The 18355-nt window shown below is 41.0% G+C and overlaps 1 protein-coding gene across 1 annotated transcript in view; it reads right to left on the bottom strand.

Moving 5' to 3' along the window:
* Positions 1 to 7152: 7152 nt before the first annotated feature.
* The window catches only part of aplf (aprataxin and PNKP like factor), a 43698-nt gene continuing 32495 nt past the window's right edge, over positions 7153 to 18355 (bottom strand). The window contains exon 11 of the mRNA XM_080854639.1: positions 7153 to 7446. Within this exon, the coding sequence (XP_080710765.1) occupies positions 7262 to 7446 (185 nt within the window). The 3' untranslated portion in view covers positions 7153 to 7261. The remainder of the gene's footprint in view (positions 7447 to 18355) is intronic.

Genomic DNA, 18355 nt, shown 5'->3' with positions numbered 1-18355 from the left:
GAAAGAGAAGAGGCAGTCACACAGAAGGCACAAAAGTACAAACCTGGCCTGGCTAACAAGGAGACAGGACACGCACACACACACACACACACACACACACACACACACACACACACACACAGACACACACACACACGGACACATAGTACCCCACACTCATGGTGCACTCACATCGCACACACACACACACACACACACACACACACACACACACACACACACACACACACACACACACGCACGCACACCCACACACAGACAGGGAGAACATTAATGGGCACGCCATCAGGCCATGACATTTCAGCCGCCCAGAATAAACCTGAAATCACCTTTTGCTGATGAGTGGCACTGGCCAGGAAGAATGGCTCGAGGGAACACACTCACACACCTGTCACACACACACGCTCACAAACATACACACACACACACACTCAAACACCTGTCACACACACGTGCTCACAAACACACACACTCACACACCTGTCACACACACGTGCTCACAAACACACACACACACTCACACACCTGTCACACACACATGCTCACAAACACACACACACGCTCACAAACACACACACACACTCACAAACACACAAATACACACGCTCACAAACACACACGCTCACAAACACACACACACTCACACGCTCACAAGCACACACACACACTCACAAAAACACACACACACACACACACACTCACAAACACACACACATGCACACACACACACAGACACACACGCTCACAAACACACACACACGCTCAAAAACACAACACTTAAAAACACAAACACACACACCCTTAAAGACATTCACTCACACAGAGAATGAAACACACACTTGCTTTAAATTCTATTCACACAAAAACACCACATCGTATCACACACACGCACATCTGTCAAGGGGTGACTACTCAAAGAGAACCCAGAGGACACCATTTCAACAGTGCTCTTTGGGGAAACTACCTACCAACCTCCTAGTATTTTTTCAATATTTAGTTTTCCGGAGATCTGCAAAGCGAGTGCCTACAGCATTTCTCCCTCACATATGATTATTTACCTTGTAAATGAGCTCAGGTGTTGAGCGACACACACACACACAAACAAACACCCACAAACACATTTCTCTGTCTAACACATGATTGTTTTAATGAGCTTAGTTCCTGCTTGCTTGGACCCTCTGGCCAGTAGACCATTAGGTGTACCATCGTTAGTGTGGAAACCTCATGTAGACACCACAACTGATTTATTTGTTATAAACATTAGAGCAAAGGTTATTTTCTAGTTTGAGAGGAGAGAGAGAGGAGAGGGAGAGTTAGATGTGGGGAAGGAGAAGAAAAGAGGAGGAAAAAGATGGAGAGACAGTGAGTGAAAGAGAGAGGAGAGGGAGGGTTAGATGTGGGGAGGGAGAAGAAGGGAGAAGGAAAAAGATGGAGAGACAGTGAGAGAGAGAGGAGGAGAGGGAGGGTTAGATGTGGGGAGGGAGAAGAAGGGAGAAGGAAAGAGATGGAGAGACAGTGAGAGAGAGAGGAGGAGAGGGAGGGTTAGATGTGGGGAGGGAGAAGGAAAGAGATGGAGAGACAGTGAGAGAGAGAGGAGGAGAGGGAGGGTTAGATGTGGGGAGGGAGAAGAAGGGAGAAGGAAAGAGATGGAGAGACAGTGAGTGAGAGAGAGGGTTAGATGTGGGGAGGGAGAAGGAAAGAGATGGAGAGACAGTGAGTGAGAGAGAGAGGAGGAGAGGGAGGGTTAGATGTGGGGAGGGAGAAGAAGGGAGAAGGAAAGAGATGGAGAGACAGTGAGTGAGAGAGAGCGGTGGAAGCAGAGAAGGAGGAAATGAAATTCAAAGCCAACGACACCAATGGACACAGAGATGGCAGGTTCAGGAACAATCCACTGCATGCCTGTTCTGGGCCAGAACCAAGCCACATCCGGGCCGATTCTACACGAGAGCTTGAGCTGAGCGGCACTGACAAGGGGTGACTCCACCGAGCTTTCTGGAGCCTCTCCTCTCCTAGTCGCAAGAGACACACACACTCTTTCTCTCTCCATCTCTATCGGTCTCTTCATCTCTCTCCCTTTCTGCCCTTTCTCCTCTCTTTTTGTCGGTCTCTATCCCTCTTTCTCCCTCTCTTTTTGTCGGCCTCTATCCCTCTCTCCATCGCTCTCTTTCTCTCTCCTCCCTGTCTGTATGTCTCTCACCTCTCTCTCTTTCTGTTGGTCTCTATCTGTCTCTTCCACTCTCTCTCTTTCTGTCGGTCTCTTTCTTTCTCTCTCCATCTCTATCGGTCTCTTCATCTCTCTCTCCATCTCTATCGGTCTCTTCATCTCTCTCTCTTTCGGTCTCTATCCCTCTCTCTCTTTTTGTCGGCCTCTATCCCTCTCTTTTCCTGTCTCTCTCTTTCTCTATCTTTCTGTCTGTCTCTCCATCTCTCTCTCTTTCTGTTGGTCTCTCTCTGTCCCTCCCTCTCTCTCTATATCTCTCTCTTTATCTATCTGTCTCTCTCTTTCTGTCGGCCTCTATCTTTCTCTCTCCCTCTCTCTGTGCAACTCACACAGTGGGGGAACCAGACAGTACCACCGTCTCTGATTTAAGGCTGTGCACTTGTAAAAGGTCCGCTGTGTAATTGAATCATTGGGGCAGCACTGCCGACCGCCGAAAAAACCCCAGAGGGGGCACTTTAATAGCAGCCGCCGCTTTGGCGTCAATTACATATTTACGACCTATACGTCAAGGGCAGGGGAGATTTACGGAGGGGTCGTGGAGGAGAAGACTAGCTCCAGATGCAAGATACTGTTGTTAGGGCCAGATAAGCAACTACAAAGACACGTGAAAATGAAATGAATGCTTTGAGGAAAAGATAGATAGATAAAGATAAACAAACGCTTACAACCTTCACGAACCCAACGTCAAAGGCAGGAGAGATTTACAGAGGGGTCGTGGAGGAGAAGACTAGCTTCAAATGTAAAATGCTATTGTTAGGGCCAGATAAGCAACTACTAAGACACGTGAAAATGAAATAAATGCTTTGAGGAAAAGATAGATAGATAAAGATAAACAAACGCTTACAACCTTCACGAACCCAACGTCAAAGGCAGGAGAGATTTACAGAGGGGTCGTGGAGGAGAAGACTAGCTTCAAATGTAAAATGCTGTTGTTAGGGCCAGATAAGCAACTACTAAGACACGTGAAAATGAAATGAATGCTTTGAGGAAAAGATAGATAGATAAAGATAAACAAACGCTTACAACCTTCACGAACCCAACGTCAAAGGCAGGAGAGATTTACAGAGGGGTCGTGGAGGAGAAGACTAGCTTCAAATGTAAAATGCTGTTGTTAGGGCCAGATAAGCAACTACTAAGACACGTGAAAATGAAATGAATGCTTTGAGGAAAAGATAGATAGATAAAGATAAACAAACGCTTACAACCTTCACGAACCCAACGTCAAAGGCAGGAGAGATTTACAGAGGGGTCGTGGAGGAGAAGACTAGCTTCAAATGTAAAATGCTGTTGTTAGGGCCAGATAAGCAACTACTAAGACACGTGAAAATGAATGCTTTGAGGAAAAGACAGAGAGACACATAGAAAAAACAAACGTATTATTGAAAACACAACTATGAAAAGGGAGATTTTGAGATCAACAGAAACGCATTGCCTTTGATAAATAGATAAAAACATAAACTTCATTAAAAAACATGCAACTTTCTGCAGCAAGTTTCCATTTCCTTAGAAGGAAGACAGACGATTAAATGACTTCCAGGGATGTAGTCACACTCGCTGGAGAAAATGCCGGGCTGCACTGGAGAAGAGTTAAGATAAAAAATGCTGTTGAATGTTTTATCAAAAACACGGGATGTTTACAATCCTCAACAGACATCTCCCAATCTGTCTCCACCAGCCATTTTGTTCCATCTGAGCTATAAAGTGATGTCAACAGTCCTGCAAAAGAGGCTTGCTGTGGTTAAAGGAACGGTATTGTGCCTTCAGGGCACGTAGCCCGTATTAAAAGTTATAAAAAACACATGTCAACATCGGTTTCTTAGGAAAGTTTTTTTTTTGTATTTGTACAACAGAAACTATTCAATTAAAAATCATCAACTTCCATTAAAATGCCATAACATCCATTCAAAAACCATCACAAACTTAGACAAAAAAAATAGACAAAGGCTGGAATTCAATCAAGCTACTTCTACCTCCTACCTAAATTCACCAAGTTCCATTAAAACTTCCAATAAGTGTGGTTAAAGGAACGGTATTGTGCCTTCAGGGCACGTAGACCGTATTAAAAGTTATAAAAAACACATGTCAACATCGGTTTCTTAGGAAAGTTTTTTTTTTGTATTTGTACAACAGAAACAATTCAATTAAAAATCATCAACTTCCATTAAAATGCCATAACATCCATTCAAAAACCATCACAAACTTAGACAAAAAAAAAAAAAACAAAGGCTGGAATTCAATCAAGCTACTTCTACCTCCTACCTAAATTCACCAAGTTCCATTAAAACTTCCAATAAGTGGCAGGTGGCCATTTTGCCTGATTAAACTCCCAATTTAAAAATACAGTGTATGTTGGCTATGCAGCTGGAGGGGTGCCAAAGGCAGCGAACAGGGGCATAAAAGAACCTTCTAGAAAGGGTTGGCTGCCTCCCGCTGACAGGCGCGACGAAGACAGAGCGAACTTCTCTGAGGCTCACATATATAGGTCATGGCTGACAAGAACCCTAGGTGCTTCTTTTCTATTCTTCTTTTGTGTTTCTGTGGTGCTTCTTCTGTCAACCATCTCTCTCTCCCTCTCTCTATATACAGCCGCGGAAAAAATTAAGAGACCACTTCAAAATTATCAGTTTCTCTGGTTTTACTATTTATTGGTATGTGTTAAAGTAAAATGTACATTTTTGTTTTATTCTATAACCTACTGGCAACATTCCTACCAAATTTCAAATAAAAATGTTATCATTTAGATCATTTATTTGCAGAAAAATGACAATTGGTCAAAATAGCAAAAAAGATGCAGTGTCTTCAGATCTCGAATAATGCAAAGAAAACAAGCTCATATTCATTTTTAAACTACACAATACTAATGCTTTAACTTAGGAAGAGTTCAGAAATCAATATTTGGTGGAATAACCTTGATTTAAAATCACAACTTTCATGTGTCTTGGCATGCTCTCCACCAGTCTTTCACATTGCCGTTGGGTGACTTTATGCTACTCCTGGCGCAAGAATTCAAGCAGCTTGGCTTCTTTTCATGGCTTGTGACGATCCATCTTCCTCTTGATCACATTTCAGAGGTTTTTTATGGGATTCAGGTCTCGAAATTGGGCTGGCCATGACAGGGTCCTGATCTGGTGATACTCCATCCACACCTTTACTGGCCTGGCTGTGTGGCATGGAGCATTACCCTGCTGGAAAAAACACTTCTCAGAGTTGGGGAACATTGTCAGAGCAAAAGGAAGCAAGTTTTTCTTCCGGGACAACGTTGTACTTTGCCTGGCTGAGGTTTGTAAAAGACCATAAGGATTGAACCAAAGTGGACTGGAGGGTCTCCTAGTTCGTCTTCTCTGATGAGTCCAATTTTCAGCTTTGCCCAACACATGGTCGTCTGATGGTTACACGGAGACCTGGAGAGGCCTACAAGCCACAGAGTCTTGCACCTACTGTGAAATTGGACTCATCAGAGAAGACGAACTAGGAGACCCTCCAGTCCGCTTTGGTTCAATCCTTATGGTCTTTTACAAACCTCAGCCAGGCAAAGTACAACGTTGTCCCGGAAGAAAAACTTGCTTCCTTTTGCTCTGACAATGTTCCCCAACTCTGAGAAGTGTTTTTTCCAGCAGGGCAATGCTCCATGCCACACAGCCAGGCCAGTAAAGGTGTGGATGGAGTATCACCAGATCAGGACCCTGTCATGGCCAGCCCAATTTCGAGACCTGAATCCCATAAAAAACCTCAGAAATGTGATCAAGAGGAAGATGGATGGTCACAAGCCATGAAAAGAAGCCGAGCTGCTTGAATTCTTGCGCCAGGAGTAGCATAAAGTCACCCAACGGCAATGTGAAAGACTGGTGGAGAGCATGCCAAGACACATGAAAGTTGTGATTTTAAATCAAGGTTATTCCACCAATATTGATTTCTGAACTCTTCCTAAGTTAAAGCATTAGTATTGTGTAGTTTAAAAATGAATATGAGCTTGTTTTCTTTGCATTATTCGAGATCTGAAGACACTGCATCTTTTTTGCTATTTTGACCAATTGTCATTTTTCTGCAAATAAATGATCTAAATGATAATATTTTTATTTGAAATTTGGTAGGAATGTTGCCAGTAGGTTATAGAATAAAACAAAAATTTACATTTTACTTTAACACATACCAATAAATAGTAAAACCAGAGAAACTGATAATTTTGAAGTGGTCTCTTAATTTTTTCCGCGGCTGTATATATATATATATCTCTCTTTGTTCTTTCTTTCTTTTGTTTCGGTGCGTCTGGTTCTTTATAGTTCACAGCCTCATGGCACCCCAGTACAGAGAGAGAGAGAGAGAGAGAGAGAGAGAGAGAGAGAGAGAGAGAGAGAGAGAGAGAGAGAGAGAGAGAGAGAGAGAGAGAGAGAGAGAGAAAGGAAAAACGTTTTGATACACATTTGCTGCTGATGAGAACTGATCTAAATGCCTTGTTGGGTAACTGTTGCTGAAACTATTTCCGGCTAAGCCAGAATGTTGCGTGATATAAATCGCTTAATAAAAACAACCACACCACAGATCACTTTAAAGCCTTCACAGTAATACGCCTTGTTCACCTTCACTGACTCTTAGTAACAGTGGTTGAGAAGATTTCAGCCAATCAGTAGCAGTAATTATGTGTTCTGTATTACGACACCAGCCAATCAGCAAAGCTTGGGAGTGCAAGCATGTAGCCAGTGGCTGACCAACCTCTATGACCGTGAGTGACAGGTAAGGAGACCGGCTACCCCTCTGCACTATCAGTGGTTGTAGCAATCTGCATTAATAGAAGAGCCGTGCCGGAGACAGACATCAAGGTCAAGACTTCACTTGCCTCTCAATATGGCGGTCATGGGCAACTCATTATATATGATTTATAAGATGTACTACATATAGTATATCCTTGACCCGTTTCTCCCCTACTTTGCTGAATGGCGTGCCGGACACTGCTCTGTTCAACAAGCCTTTTGTGGGCATATTATATCATTTATAGGACGAATATATAATATACCCTTAATGTATAATATATATATATATATGTTATTTCTTCTTTCGGAGAAAAGCCTTCGCCTCTTTTTGGAGTCGTTTGACGTCCTCTTTCCCGCTGCCGCCGGAATCTTCGGGCACGTAGTCCGAGTCCTCATCAATGTCCTCCTCGCTGTCATCGTTGATGAAGCTGTCATCGTACGCATCCTCATCATCGTCTTGGGAGGCAGGCGTCTTGGCTGTGAACATGAAACAGGGTTCGGGTCAGACAGACAGCAAAGGGGACAGATCAGCTGTATTGCTGAGTGATCTTAAGGTTTTTTTATTTTCCGTTTTTAAAAGGGGTTCCGTTTTTTTAGTTTTTTAAGTAGTTCATAGTTTTCCAAAAATAAAAGGCATTTACATATAAAGGACATTTTTAATGCAAACTGGCAGACTGACATCCAGACGGATGGATAATGAGACAAGACAAGAGAGACAGCCAGCCAAGGGCAAGACAGGACAGACAGCCAGCGAGATGGACAAACAGCTTCCAAAGGGCCCAATCAGCTGGGTGACTGACTGACAGTTACAGTTTCACATGCAACTATCATTGTTTTATTTAGTGGTTCAGTGAAAGGGTTCAATTATGAAGACAGACTCGTTTTTTTAAATGTCTGTTTGCTGAAGGTGTTCTATTATGGAGGACTGAAAGTGCCAAAATTCAATAAATAAATACACCATCAATAATTATTTAAATGTGTCATTAATTAATTTAAATTGGAATTAAATAAATAAATGTTTCAATAAATGTGTCATTAATTAATTCAAATTGGAATTAAATAGATAAATGTTTCAATAAATGTGTCATTAATTTATTAAATACCAATTCATTTTATGTAAAAAAAAACACATTTAATTATTTCACTATTTAATTAATTATGTCATGGTCCTGTGTTGCAGCGCATCAATAATTTCTTTTATCTGTCAAACTCACCCATCAAAGTCAGTGGGCGGGGCTAACGCTGATTTAGTCTGATCCATTGCTTTAGTCTGAAAGGCCTGGAGAGAGACATTTTTCCACCGGTTCCAGCACCAAAACTTAACGTTATGGAATCTTGTGACATGTTACTTTGGTTAAAATTGTGAGTTATTCACGAGTGGTCTTCTTCCAGCGAGAACGCAAATTCATTTCGATAAAACTTAAATTTTGTTTAACTTTTTAATACCATGTAGTACCATACGACCTAAAGTTAAAGTTCTGTTTACTTGATCACTTTAGACTAGAGTTTTTGAGATGCTCCATGGACCAGCTCAGCAGTAGTTAATTCCTCTGAAATAAACCTTTCAGCATATTCACACCTATTTGCCTTGAGAAGTTTCTTGAGAACTCTTAGAATTTTCCACGACATATAAAAGTTCTGTTTACTTGGCCATGGCTTTCTATATTTTCTCACATAGATCAGACGAGTGGCAATGCAGTTCATGACGGGAGTTGACTAGCTACTTAACAACTGTAGCAGTAACCTACAGCAGCTAGTGCTAGTTAGCTAGTTACTACACGAACGTGCTTAGTCAAGAGCTTCTTTTTTTTCAAGTGGCAAGTCTTCTACAGTACACACAATACAAAACCAGCACTACATCACGGTCTCAGTTAATGATGCAACTACGGGTTTTCTACGAGCAGGCAATGCAGCTCATGATGGGAGTTGACTAGCATACTGTAGTAGTACCTCACGACAGCTAGCAGCTAGCAGCTACAAGAACTTGCTTAGTCAACTGTTAATATCAAGTGTAATATCACACAAAAACAACAAGCCAGATTGAAAGAGATAATGTATACAAAGCAGACAAACAAACACATTTTGATGGATGAAAGCCCTCTTTATTATTTGTAATGTGTTTGTTATTAGGTCTGTTGTCCTTTTGAACCCTCTCCTCGTATTTCCCCATACATTTTAGCTTTCCTTACTGACTTTTCAATTTTGTTTTGCATTTCTGTTGATGGCTAAATTGCTTTCGAGTTATTTAATCCATGGTCCACTACTGGATCGATTTTCCGTTTTCTTCATCTCGCACGCTCTGGATTTTTAGCGTTTAAGAAAAAGTTTAGTTTGACACAGTGTTTAGGAATGAGGCCTGCGTCAATCCAAATATCTTGAATCGGTAAACCTTGACTTGATGTGCAGGGTAACCAATCAGGTTTTAGGAATCCGCCCACTGACTTTGATGGGTGAGTTTGACAGATAAAATAAATTATTGATGCGCTACAACACAGGACCATGACATAACTAGAATGCGTTTCGTGAACGAACTGCGAGAGTGTGCTTGCTCTGTTGCGGCCATGACCGAGAGAACAAGTGCCTTGGAATTGGGGCAGGTGTCAGCTCTCCAGCTCTCCCTGCTGGATGAGCATGCACAAATGAGTATGCACAAATGAGTATGCATGAGTGAGTATGCATGAGTGAGTAAACATGAGTGAGTATGCACGAGTGAGTATGCATGAGTGAGTATGCATGAGTGAGTATGCATGAGTGAGTATGCATGAGTGAGTAAACATGAGTGAGTATGCACGAGTGAGTAAACATGAGTGAGTATGCATGAGTGAGTATGCATGAGTGAGTAAACATGAGTGAGTACGCATGAGTGAGTACGCATGAGTGAGTAAACATGAGTGAGTAAACATGAGTGAGTATGCATGAGTAAGTATGCATGAGTGAGTATGCACGAGTGAGTATGCATGAGTGAGTATGCACGAGTGAGTAAACATGAGTGAGTATGCATGAGTGAGTAGAGCCCTGGTATGGAAGGTGTCTCTTAATATTCCTAGTTATACAGTTGAATGGAGAGGGACAGAGAGAGAAGAGGAACCGTGCGCAGGTGTCAGTGAGAGTTGTCAGTGAATCACAGGTGCAAGCCAGTTTAATGAGCCTATTATGATGTCATAATGCCTCAAAGTTCTGCCATGCAAGTCTATGGAGAAAAAAGGTGATGGAAAAAGAGGAATAAAAAAGGAGTGGCAAGGAGTACCGCCACGAAAAGTCATAGCAGCTTGCACCGGATCGGGCCGGACGTTTTGGTGTTTGAACGGCGTCTCTATCTCAATCGGGCGAGGAGTAGTTAGCTGCAAGAAAAACTACTAGAATAAAAAAAATAGTAAAAAACGAAGAACAATAGTGTGCTTCCCTTCGGGCAAGCACACTAATTAACTAGAAAATGCATTTCCTGAAGGAAATACCAGTGCATGAAATGCAAAGGTTAAGAAAGGAAGAAGAAAAGAAAGAAGAGTGAAAGAAGGAAAGAAGAAAGGAAAGAAGAGTGGAAGAAGGAAAGACAAAAGGAAAGAAGAGTGAAGAAAGGAGAGAAGAGCGGATGAAGGAAAGAAGAGTGAAAGAAGGAAAGAAGAAAAGAAAGAAGAGTGAAGAAAGGAAAGAAGAGTGGAAGAAGGAAAGAAGAAAAGAAAGAAGAGTGAAATAATGAAAGAAGAAAGGAAAGAAGAGTGAAGGAAGGAAAGAAGAGTGGAAGAAGGAAATAAGAAAAGAAAGAAGAGTGAAAGAAGGAAAGAACAAAGGAAAGAAGAGTGAAAGAAGAAAATAAGAAAGGAAAGAAGAGTGGAAGAAGGAAAGAAGAGTGAACAAGAGTGGCTCTGGATGAAGAGATAAAGAGAGAGTGAAAATATTGAAAAAAGGAGATAAAAATGGAGTGAAGAAGAGAGATTGAGTGTGAGAGAAAGTTGACTGAGAGAGAAAGATGGAGAGATGGAGAGAAAAAAAAGTAGAGAATGGATGGTGTCTTAATGTTCCTAGTTACAGTTAAATTGAGAGGGACAGAGAGAGTAGAGGTTCCTTTGATTTGGTGCAGCTGTCAGTGAAGCACAGGTGCAAGCCAGTTTAAAGACCCTATTATGATGTCATAATGGCCCAATGTAAGTCAATGGGAGAAATTTATATTTGTTTTTCTTTAATATCTTAAAAAGTATAAAGTTTAGAAAAGTGAAAAATACATAGCATAAGTGTCGTTTACAAGACCTACGCGTCAAAGTTTGAATGAAGTTTCTACGTTAAGCGGTTCGGGCTGAATTAATCGCAGAAAAAGGTAACAAGAATAAGAAGAAGAAGAAGAAGAAGCCTAGGAATAACAATACAGGGCATTTCATGCACTGTAATTAAATAGTGAAATAATTAAATGTGTTTTTTTTTACATGAAATTAATTGGTATTTAATAAATTAATGACACATTTATTGAAACATTTATGTATTTAATTCCAATTTGAACTAGAAAATGCATTTCCTGAAGGAAATACCAGTGCATGAAATGCAAAAGTTAAGAAAGAACGAATAAAAGAAAAGTGAAAGAAGGAAGGAAGAAAGGAAAGAACAGTAAAAGAAGGAAAGAAGAGTTGAAGAAGGAAAGAAGAAAGGAAAGAAGAGTGAAGAAAGAAAGAAGAGTGGAAGAAGAAAGGAAAGAAGAGTGAAGAAAGGAAATTAGAGTGGAAGAAGGAAAGAAGAAAGTAAAGAAGAGTAGAAAGAAGGAAAGAAGAAAGGAAAGAAGAGAGGAAGAAACAAAGTAAGGAAAGAAGAGTGAACAAGAGTGGCTCTGGATAAAGACAGTAAAGAGAGAGTGAAAATATTGAAAGAAGGAGAAAAAAAGAGTGAAGCAGAGAGATGGAGTGTGAGAGAAAGTAGAGTGAGAGTGATAGAGAGAAAAAAAAGTAGAGTATGGAAGGTGTCTATTAATATTCCTAGCTATACAGTTGAATGGAGAGGTACAGAGAGAAGAGGACCCTTGGAGGCTTGCCGCAGGTGTCAGTGAAGCACAGGTGCAAGCCAGTTTAATTACCCTATTATGATGTCATAATGGCCCAATGTAAGTCAATGGGAAAATTTAGATTCGTTTTTCTTTAATAACTTAAAAAGTATAAAGTTTAGAAAAGTGAAAAATACATAGCATAAGTGACCTTTACAAGACCTACGCGACAAAGTTTGAATGAAGTTTCTACGTTAAGCGGTTCGGGCTGAATTAATCGCAGAAAAAGGTAACAAGAATAAGAAGAAGAAGAAGCCTAGGAATAACAATACAGGGCATTTCATGCACTGTAATTAATTAATGACACATTTATTGAAACATTTATTTATTTAATTCCAATTTAAACTAGAAAATGCATTTCCTGAAGGAAATACCAGTGCATGAAATGCAAAGGTTAAGAAAGGAAGAAGAAAAGAAAGAAAAGTGAAAGAAGGAAAGAAGAAAGGAAAGAAGAAAGGAAAGAAGAGTGAAGAAAGGAAAGAAAAGTGGAAGAAGGAAAGAAGAGTGGATGAAGGAAAAAAGAAAGGCAAGAAGAGTGGAAGAAGGAAAGACAAAAGGAAAGAAGAGTGAAGAAAGGAGAGAAGAGTGGAAGAGGGAAAGAAGAAAGGAAAGAAGAGTGAAAGAAGGAAAGAAGAAAAGAAAGAAGAGTGAAGAAAGGAAAGAAGAGTGGAAGAAGGAAAGAAGAAAAGAAAGAAGAGTGAAATAATGAAAGAAGAAAGGAAAGAAGAGTGGAAGAAGGAAATAAGGAAAGAAAGAAGAGTGAAAGAAGGAAAGAAGAAAGGAAAGAAGAGTGTAAGAAGGAAAGAAGAGTGAAGAAAGGAAAGAAAAGTGGAAGAAGGAAAGAAGAGTGGATGAAGGAAAAAAGAAAGGCAAGAAGAGTGGAAGAAGGAAAGAAAAATGGAAGAAGAAAATAAGAAAGGAAAGAAGAGTGGAAGAAGGAAAGAAGAGTGAACAAGAGTGGCTCTGGATGAAGAGATAAAGAGAGAGTGAAAATATTGAAAAAAGGAGATAAAAATGGAGTGAAGAAGAGAGATTGAGTGTGAGAGAAAGTTGACAGAGAGAAAGATGGAGAGATGGAGAGAAAAAAAAATAGAGAATGGATGGTGTCTTAATGTTCCTAGTTACAGTTAAATTGAGAGGGACAGAGAGAGAAGAGGTTCTTTGGATTTGGCACAGGTGTCAGTGAAGCATACTAAGGCAGAAGGCAGTAACTTCTATGTTAAAGCTCAGTGGTATGATAACAATGGAATAATGACCCTATTAATTAATCAGTAGTAATACTATTTCATTTATCACAATTACCAATACAATGATTATCACACACACACACACACACACACACCATTGAATTATCACATTAAGCACATAAAACAATGAACTTGAATTGTCACATGAAACACATAAAACATCTATGTCAGTCCATTGGGGTGTGTGTGTGTGTGTGTGTGTGTGTGTGTGTGTGTGTGTGTGTGTGTGTGTGTGTGTGTGTGTGTGTGAGAGAGAGAACGATAGAGAATGAGGCCCATTTTCCCCCTCCACATGCCCCCGCTCGCCAAGCGAAGTTACCCGATTTAGATGCACCTTTTTCGGACTAGCCACAGGCACTGGGTAGGGGAATAGCCCGATAGCTTAGCATATCTGCCATGCAATTCTAATGGTAATGCTACCTAGCTTGGTATGCTAACTGTCGGTAGCCTATACATCGTGAAATCAACCAAAATACTGATGTCACTGGCTTTAATTTGATAATGGCATGTTAGTAGTACATTTAATATCAGTACATTTGTTTAATTGCTGCTGATATTTTACAAATACGTCAAAAACTCATTTTTGACCAAACTTGAAGTTACGGTCTTTTGCCTTAGCACGGCAGAGTAAAGCACAGGTGCAAGCCAGTTTAAAGACCCTATTATGATGTCATAATGGCCCAATGTAAGTCAATGGGAGAAATTTATATTCGTTTTTCTTTAATATCTTAAAAAGTATAAAGTTTAGAAAAGTGAAAAATACATAGCATAAGTGTCGTTTACAAGACCTACGCGACAAAGTTTGAATGAAGTTTCTACGTTAAGCGGTTCGGGCTGAATTAATCGCAGAAAAAGGTAACAAGAATAAGAAGAAGAAGAAGAAGAAGCCTAGGAATAACAATACAGGGCATTTCATGCACTGTAATTAATTAATGACACATTTAAATAATTATTGATGGTGTATTTATTTATTGAATTTTGGCACTTTCAGTCCTCCATATTCTATTTCCTCCTATTCACTTCTAAAAATATAACAAAAATGTCATTTTATTTGATCTGAAACATGATATTTGCCCAAAATATTTGTCAAGGTTATCACCATTTGCTTTGCTAGCGACACAGACAGACAGAGAAACAACTAGGAAGATGGACAGATAATAAGGAGAAAGACAGCCAAGCCAGCCAACACACACACATACACTCACACTCACACACACACACACACACACACACACACACACACACACACACACACACTAGGGAGACAAGCTAGCAGAACCTACACAAACAAACTGGTGGAGTGACGCAGTGGAACACTTTAACAAGGAAACAAACAAACAAGGACATTTTTTTGGACACCAAACACCCGTGGCGTTCCAGAGGAATAACCTGCGAAAGGTACCAGTCAACATCAAGCCACCAGCAGACCCACAGGTCCAGACCTCCAGCCCTCGTTTGCTGCCTGGGCTGCCTGGCTCAGATCACCACGAGTGTGAAGCTGGAAACAGAGTGTTCTCTGCCTCAGACCCAGCTCAGTGTACATCAGTGATCATCACAGTGGGTGTGAAGCTGGACACAGAGTGTTCTCTGCAAGAAACCCGGCCCCGGCCCCAGCCTTAGCTCAGAGTGTTCTCTGCCCCAGTCCAAGCCCATTGTACATCGGTGTGGTCAGCTCAACCTGTGCTGCCCCAAGGGCCTGACTCTATTCAATTAATTTCCAATCAGTTAAGATCAAATTCAGTTCGATCTGTATCGTAAGGTGACGGTGTGTGTGTGTGTGTGTGTGTGTGTGTGTGTGTTTGCCTGTGTGTGTGTGTGTGTGTGTTGTTTGTCTGTGTGTGTGTGTGTGTGTGTGTGTGTGTGTGGTGTGTGTGGAGTGCCTGTGTGAGTGTGTGTGTGTGTGTGTGTGTGTGTGTGTGTGTGTTTGCCTATGGGTGTGTGTGTGTGTGTGTGTGTGTGTGTGTGTGTGTGTGTGTGTGTGCGTATGATGGGGGCTGGAACATGAAGAGGACCCCCATGTCCCCCCCAGGCTCTCTAGGCAGCTCCATGATTACACAGATGGAGCTCACTGAGCTTTGCTTAAAGGCCACCTGTTGATGGGAACACAACGCCCATCATCACACGCACGTGCGCGCACACACACACACACACACACACACTCCACACACACACACTCCACACGCACACACACACAGACACACACACACACACACACACACACACACACTTCACACACACCACACAGACACACACACAAACACACACAGGCACTCCACAATCACCACACCAGTGGATACAGAAACAGCACGCATAGACACAAAAACACACACAGAGACACTAACCAACATCATCCACTTAACCTTGAGAACTCCCACTGGCCCAGTGGTCCATCACTGGTGAACCCAGCCCTTTACGGTAGACGGCACACACTGCACACACTCCCATACATCACCGTCATGAAAGCAGGACGTCAGAACCACAGCGACCCCTCCAACTCGCTAAACCCCCTTTTTCTTCCCCCTAATTTCTAAGATGTTGGGAAGTAGTGAAAGACAAAAAAAACATATTTCTCGACAACTTTTTGAATATGTGCTTTTAGTTTATATATATACAGCAGTGACGTGCAGTCAGGGTAGGCAAGGTAGGCACTGCCTACCCTGACAAAATTCAAACGTAAAAATGTTTATTAAATAATTTTATTTAATAAACTTGTATTTGTATTTGTACCGAGTATTCTTGTGATTTATATATGCAATACATACGTTATTCCAATTGTTTAGACGTTACGATGACAATTGTATCAGTTACGCATAAACAAATACAAAAAACCGGTAGAATAAGCAGTGCCTTTACTGTCCATTCATTTTGAACGGCAGCGAAAAAGTCATGTCGTGCATGCGCACTTAGATTCTGTATTCTTTAATATGTACGTCGAAAGGCACAACTCTACTGTGCCTTTGCACGTAAATATGTTATGCCATAATCATCTACGTTACGTATCAAACATGGACCAATTAAAATTGAGATATTACTGGACATTTGCGCAGCTGACGTCATTACACCAGCTAAGCGTAATCCCCGCGAAAATCAAAGTAAAAATGACAACAGCGGTATCTACCGATATTGTGGAACTTAGAAATTTCTCCAAACTCGACTTTAATAGAAAAAAGTAGTAACTAGCAAGAGGGAGGCCTATTCCAACACTAAATGAGCTTCTGCAGAAAAAGGGACCAAAAATTGTCGTTTCAAACGGACTGGTATGACAAAAAAGATTGGCATTGTGGCTGTGCTAGTCAGGTGAGTTAGAAACTATTTTGAGCTTAATTTTGAAATGATAAGTGTGGGGTTGAATTAATGCCGACTGCAAGCCATTTGCTTTCATATTCAATTGAGCAGTGTGTGTTCTCATTGCTGCTGACTGACATACATAATTGGCCGCTGTGCGGATAAAGATGTTTGCATTCTGATGATGGACATTAACTGGTGTGTGCGTGCGTGTGCGAGACTGAGAGTACGATATGTTATCGTGATTGGATTTTTTTTTTATATATCGATCGACCGTGCCTGTGTGCCGCACTTGTACCTACTGTTGTGACGTAGCCTATTAGCCTAAACAATAAATAAAGTAATCTGGCTTTCATAACTCGTTGTACTTTGCCTGGCTGAGGTTTGTAAAAGACCATAAGGATTGAACCAAAGCTGACTGGAGGTCCCTAAGTTCGTCTTCTCTGATGAGTCCAATTTCACAGTAGGTGCAAGACTCTGTGGCTTGTAGGCCTCTCCAGGTCTCAGTCTAACCATCAGACGACCATGTGTTGGGCAAAGCTGAAAATTGGACTCATCAGAGAAGACGAACTTAGGGACCTCCAGTCCGCTTTGCTTCAATCCTTATGGTCTTTTACAAACCTCAGCCAGGCAAAGTACAACGTTGTCCCGGAAGAAAAACTTGCTTCCTTTTGCTCTGACAATGTTCCCCAACTCTGAGAAGTGTTTTTTCCAGCAGGGCAATGCTCCATACCACACAGCCAGGCCAGTAAAGGTGTGGATGGAGTATCACCAGATCAGGACCCTGTCATGGCCAGCCCAATTTCGAGACCTGAATCCCATAAAAAAAACCCTGAAATGTGATCAAGAGGAAGATGGATGGTCACAAGCCAGGAAAAGAAGCCGAGCTGCTTGAATTCTTGCGCCAGGAGTAGCATAAAGTCACCCAACGGCAATGTGAAAGACTGGTGGAGAGCTTTCCAAGACACATGAAAGTTGTGATTTTAAATCAAGGTTATTCCACCAAATATTGATTTCTGAACTCTTCCTAAGTTAAAGCATTAGTATTGTGTAGTTTAAAAATGAATATGAGCTTGTTTTCTTTGCATTATTCGAGATCTGAAGACACTGCATCTTTTTTGCTATTTTGACCAATTGTCATTTTTCTGCAAATAAATGATCTAAATGACAATATTTTTATTTGAAATTTGGTAAGAATGTTGCCAGTAGGTTATAGAATAAAACAAAAATGTACATTTTACTTTAACACATACCAATAAATAGTAAAACCAGAGAAACTGATAATTTTGAAGTGGTCTCTTAATTTTTTCCGCGGCTGTATATAGTGAACATTTCATGTTTAATTGTGTTCTTTATTATAAAAAATATATATATATGTTTGTCTTCTCCCAGCTACAGTGGGTAATGCCAGCCTGAGGTGAGGCAGAGGAAGCTGGAATAAGCTGCTGATTTCACGTACCTCCTCCCTCCCTTCAGTCCAAGCCCGTGCCAACGGCTCATCAAGCCCGTGCCAACGGCTCAGCAAGGCCGGTGTTGTGACCTAGATGTATTTGTTAGTTTGGATAATTATAATTAACATTGAAATAAGATGGAGTATATTTAAGGAAAGATATTGTGGTCTATTGTGTTTTGATTTTGTTAATATCCTAGGTACGGTTCTGATTGATGTGGGGGTCTAGAGGTCGGGTTCAGAGGGGATGATGATGTCATCAAAAAGCGCATGTGCTTTGTAAATCTCCAACGACCAACCGAGAAAATAACAAAAGATAGCCAAAAGAAAGATGAATACATGTCTTTTTAAGGGTGCAACACCAACTCTGCTTTGGGCAAA

The sequence above is a fragment of the Sprattus sprattus genome (assembly GCF_963457725.1).
Source record: "Sprattus sprattus genome assembly, chromosome: 1".
NCBI lineage: Eukaryota > Metazoa > Chordata > Actinopteri > Clupeiformes > Clupeidae > Sprattus > Sprattus sprattus.
This window is presented reverse-complemented; position numbering and strand designations above follow the sequence as displayed.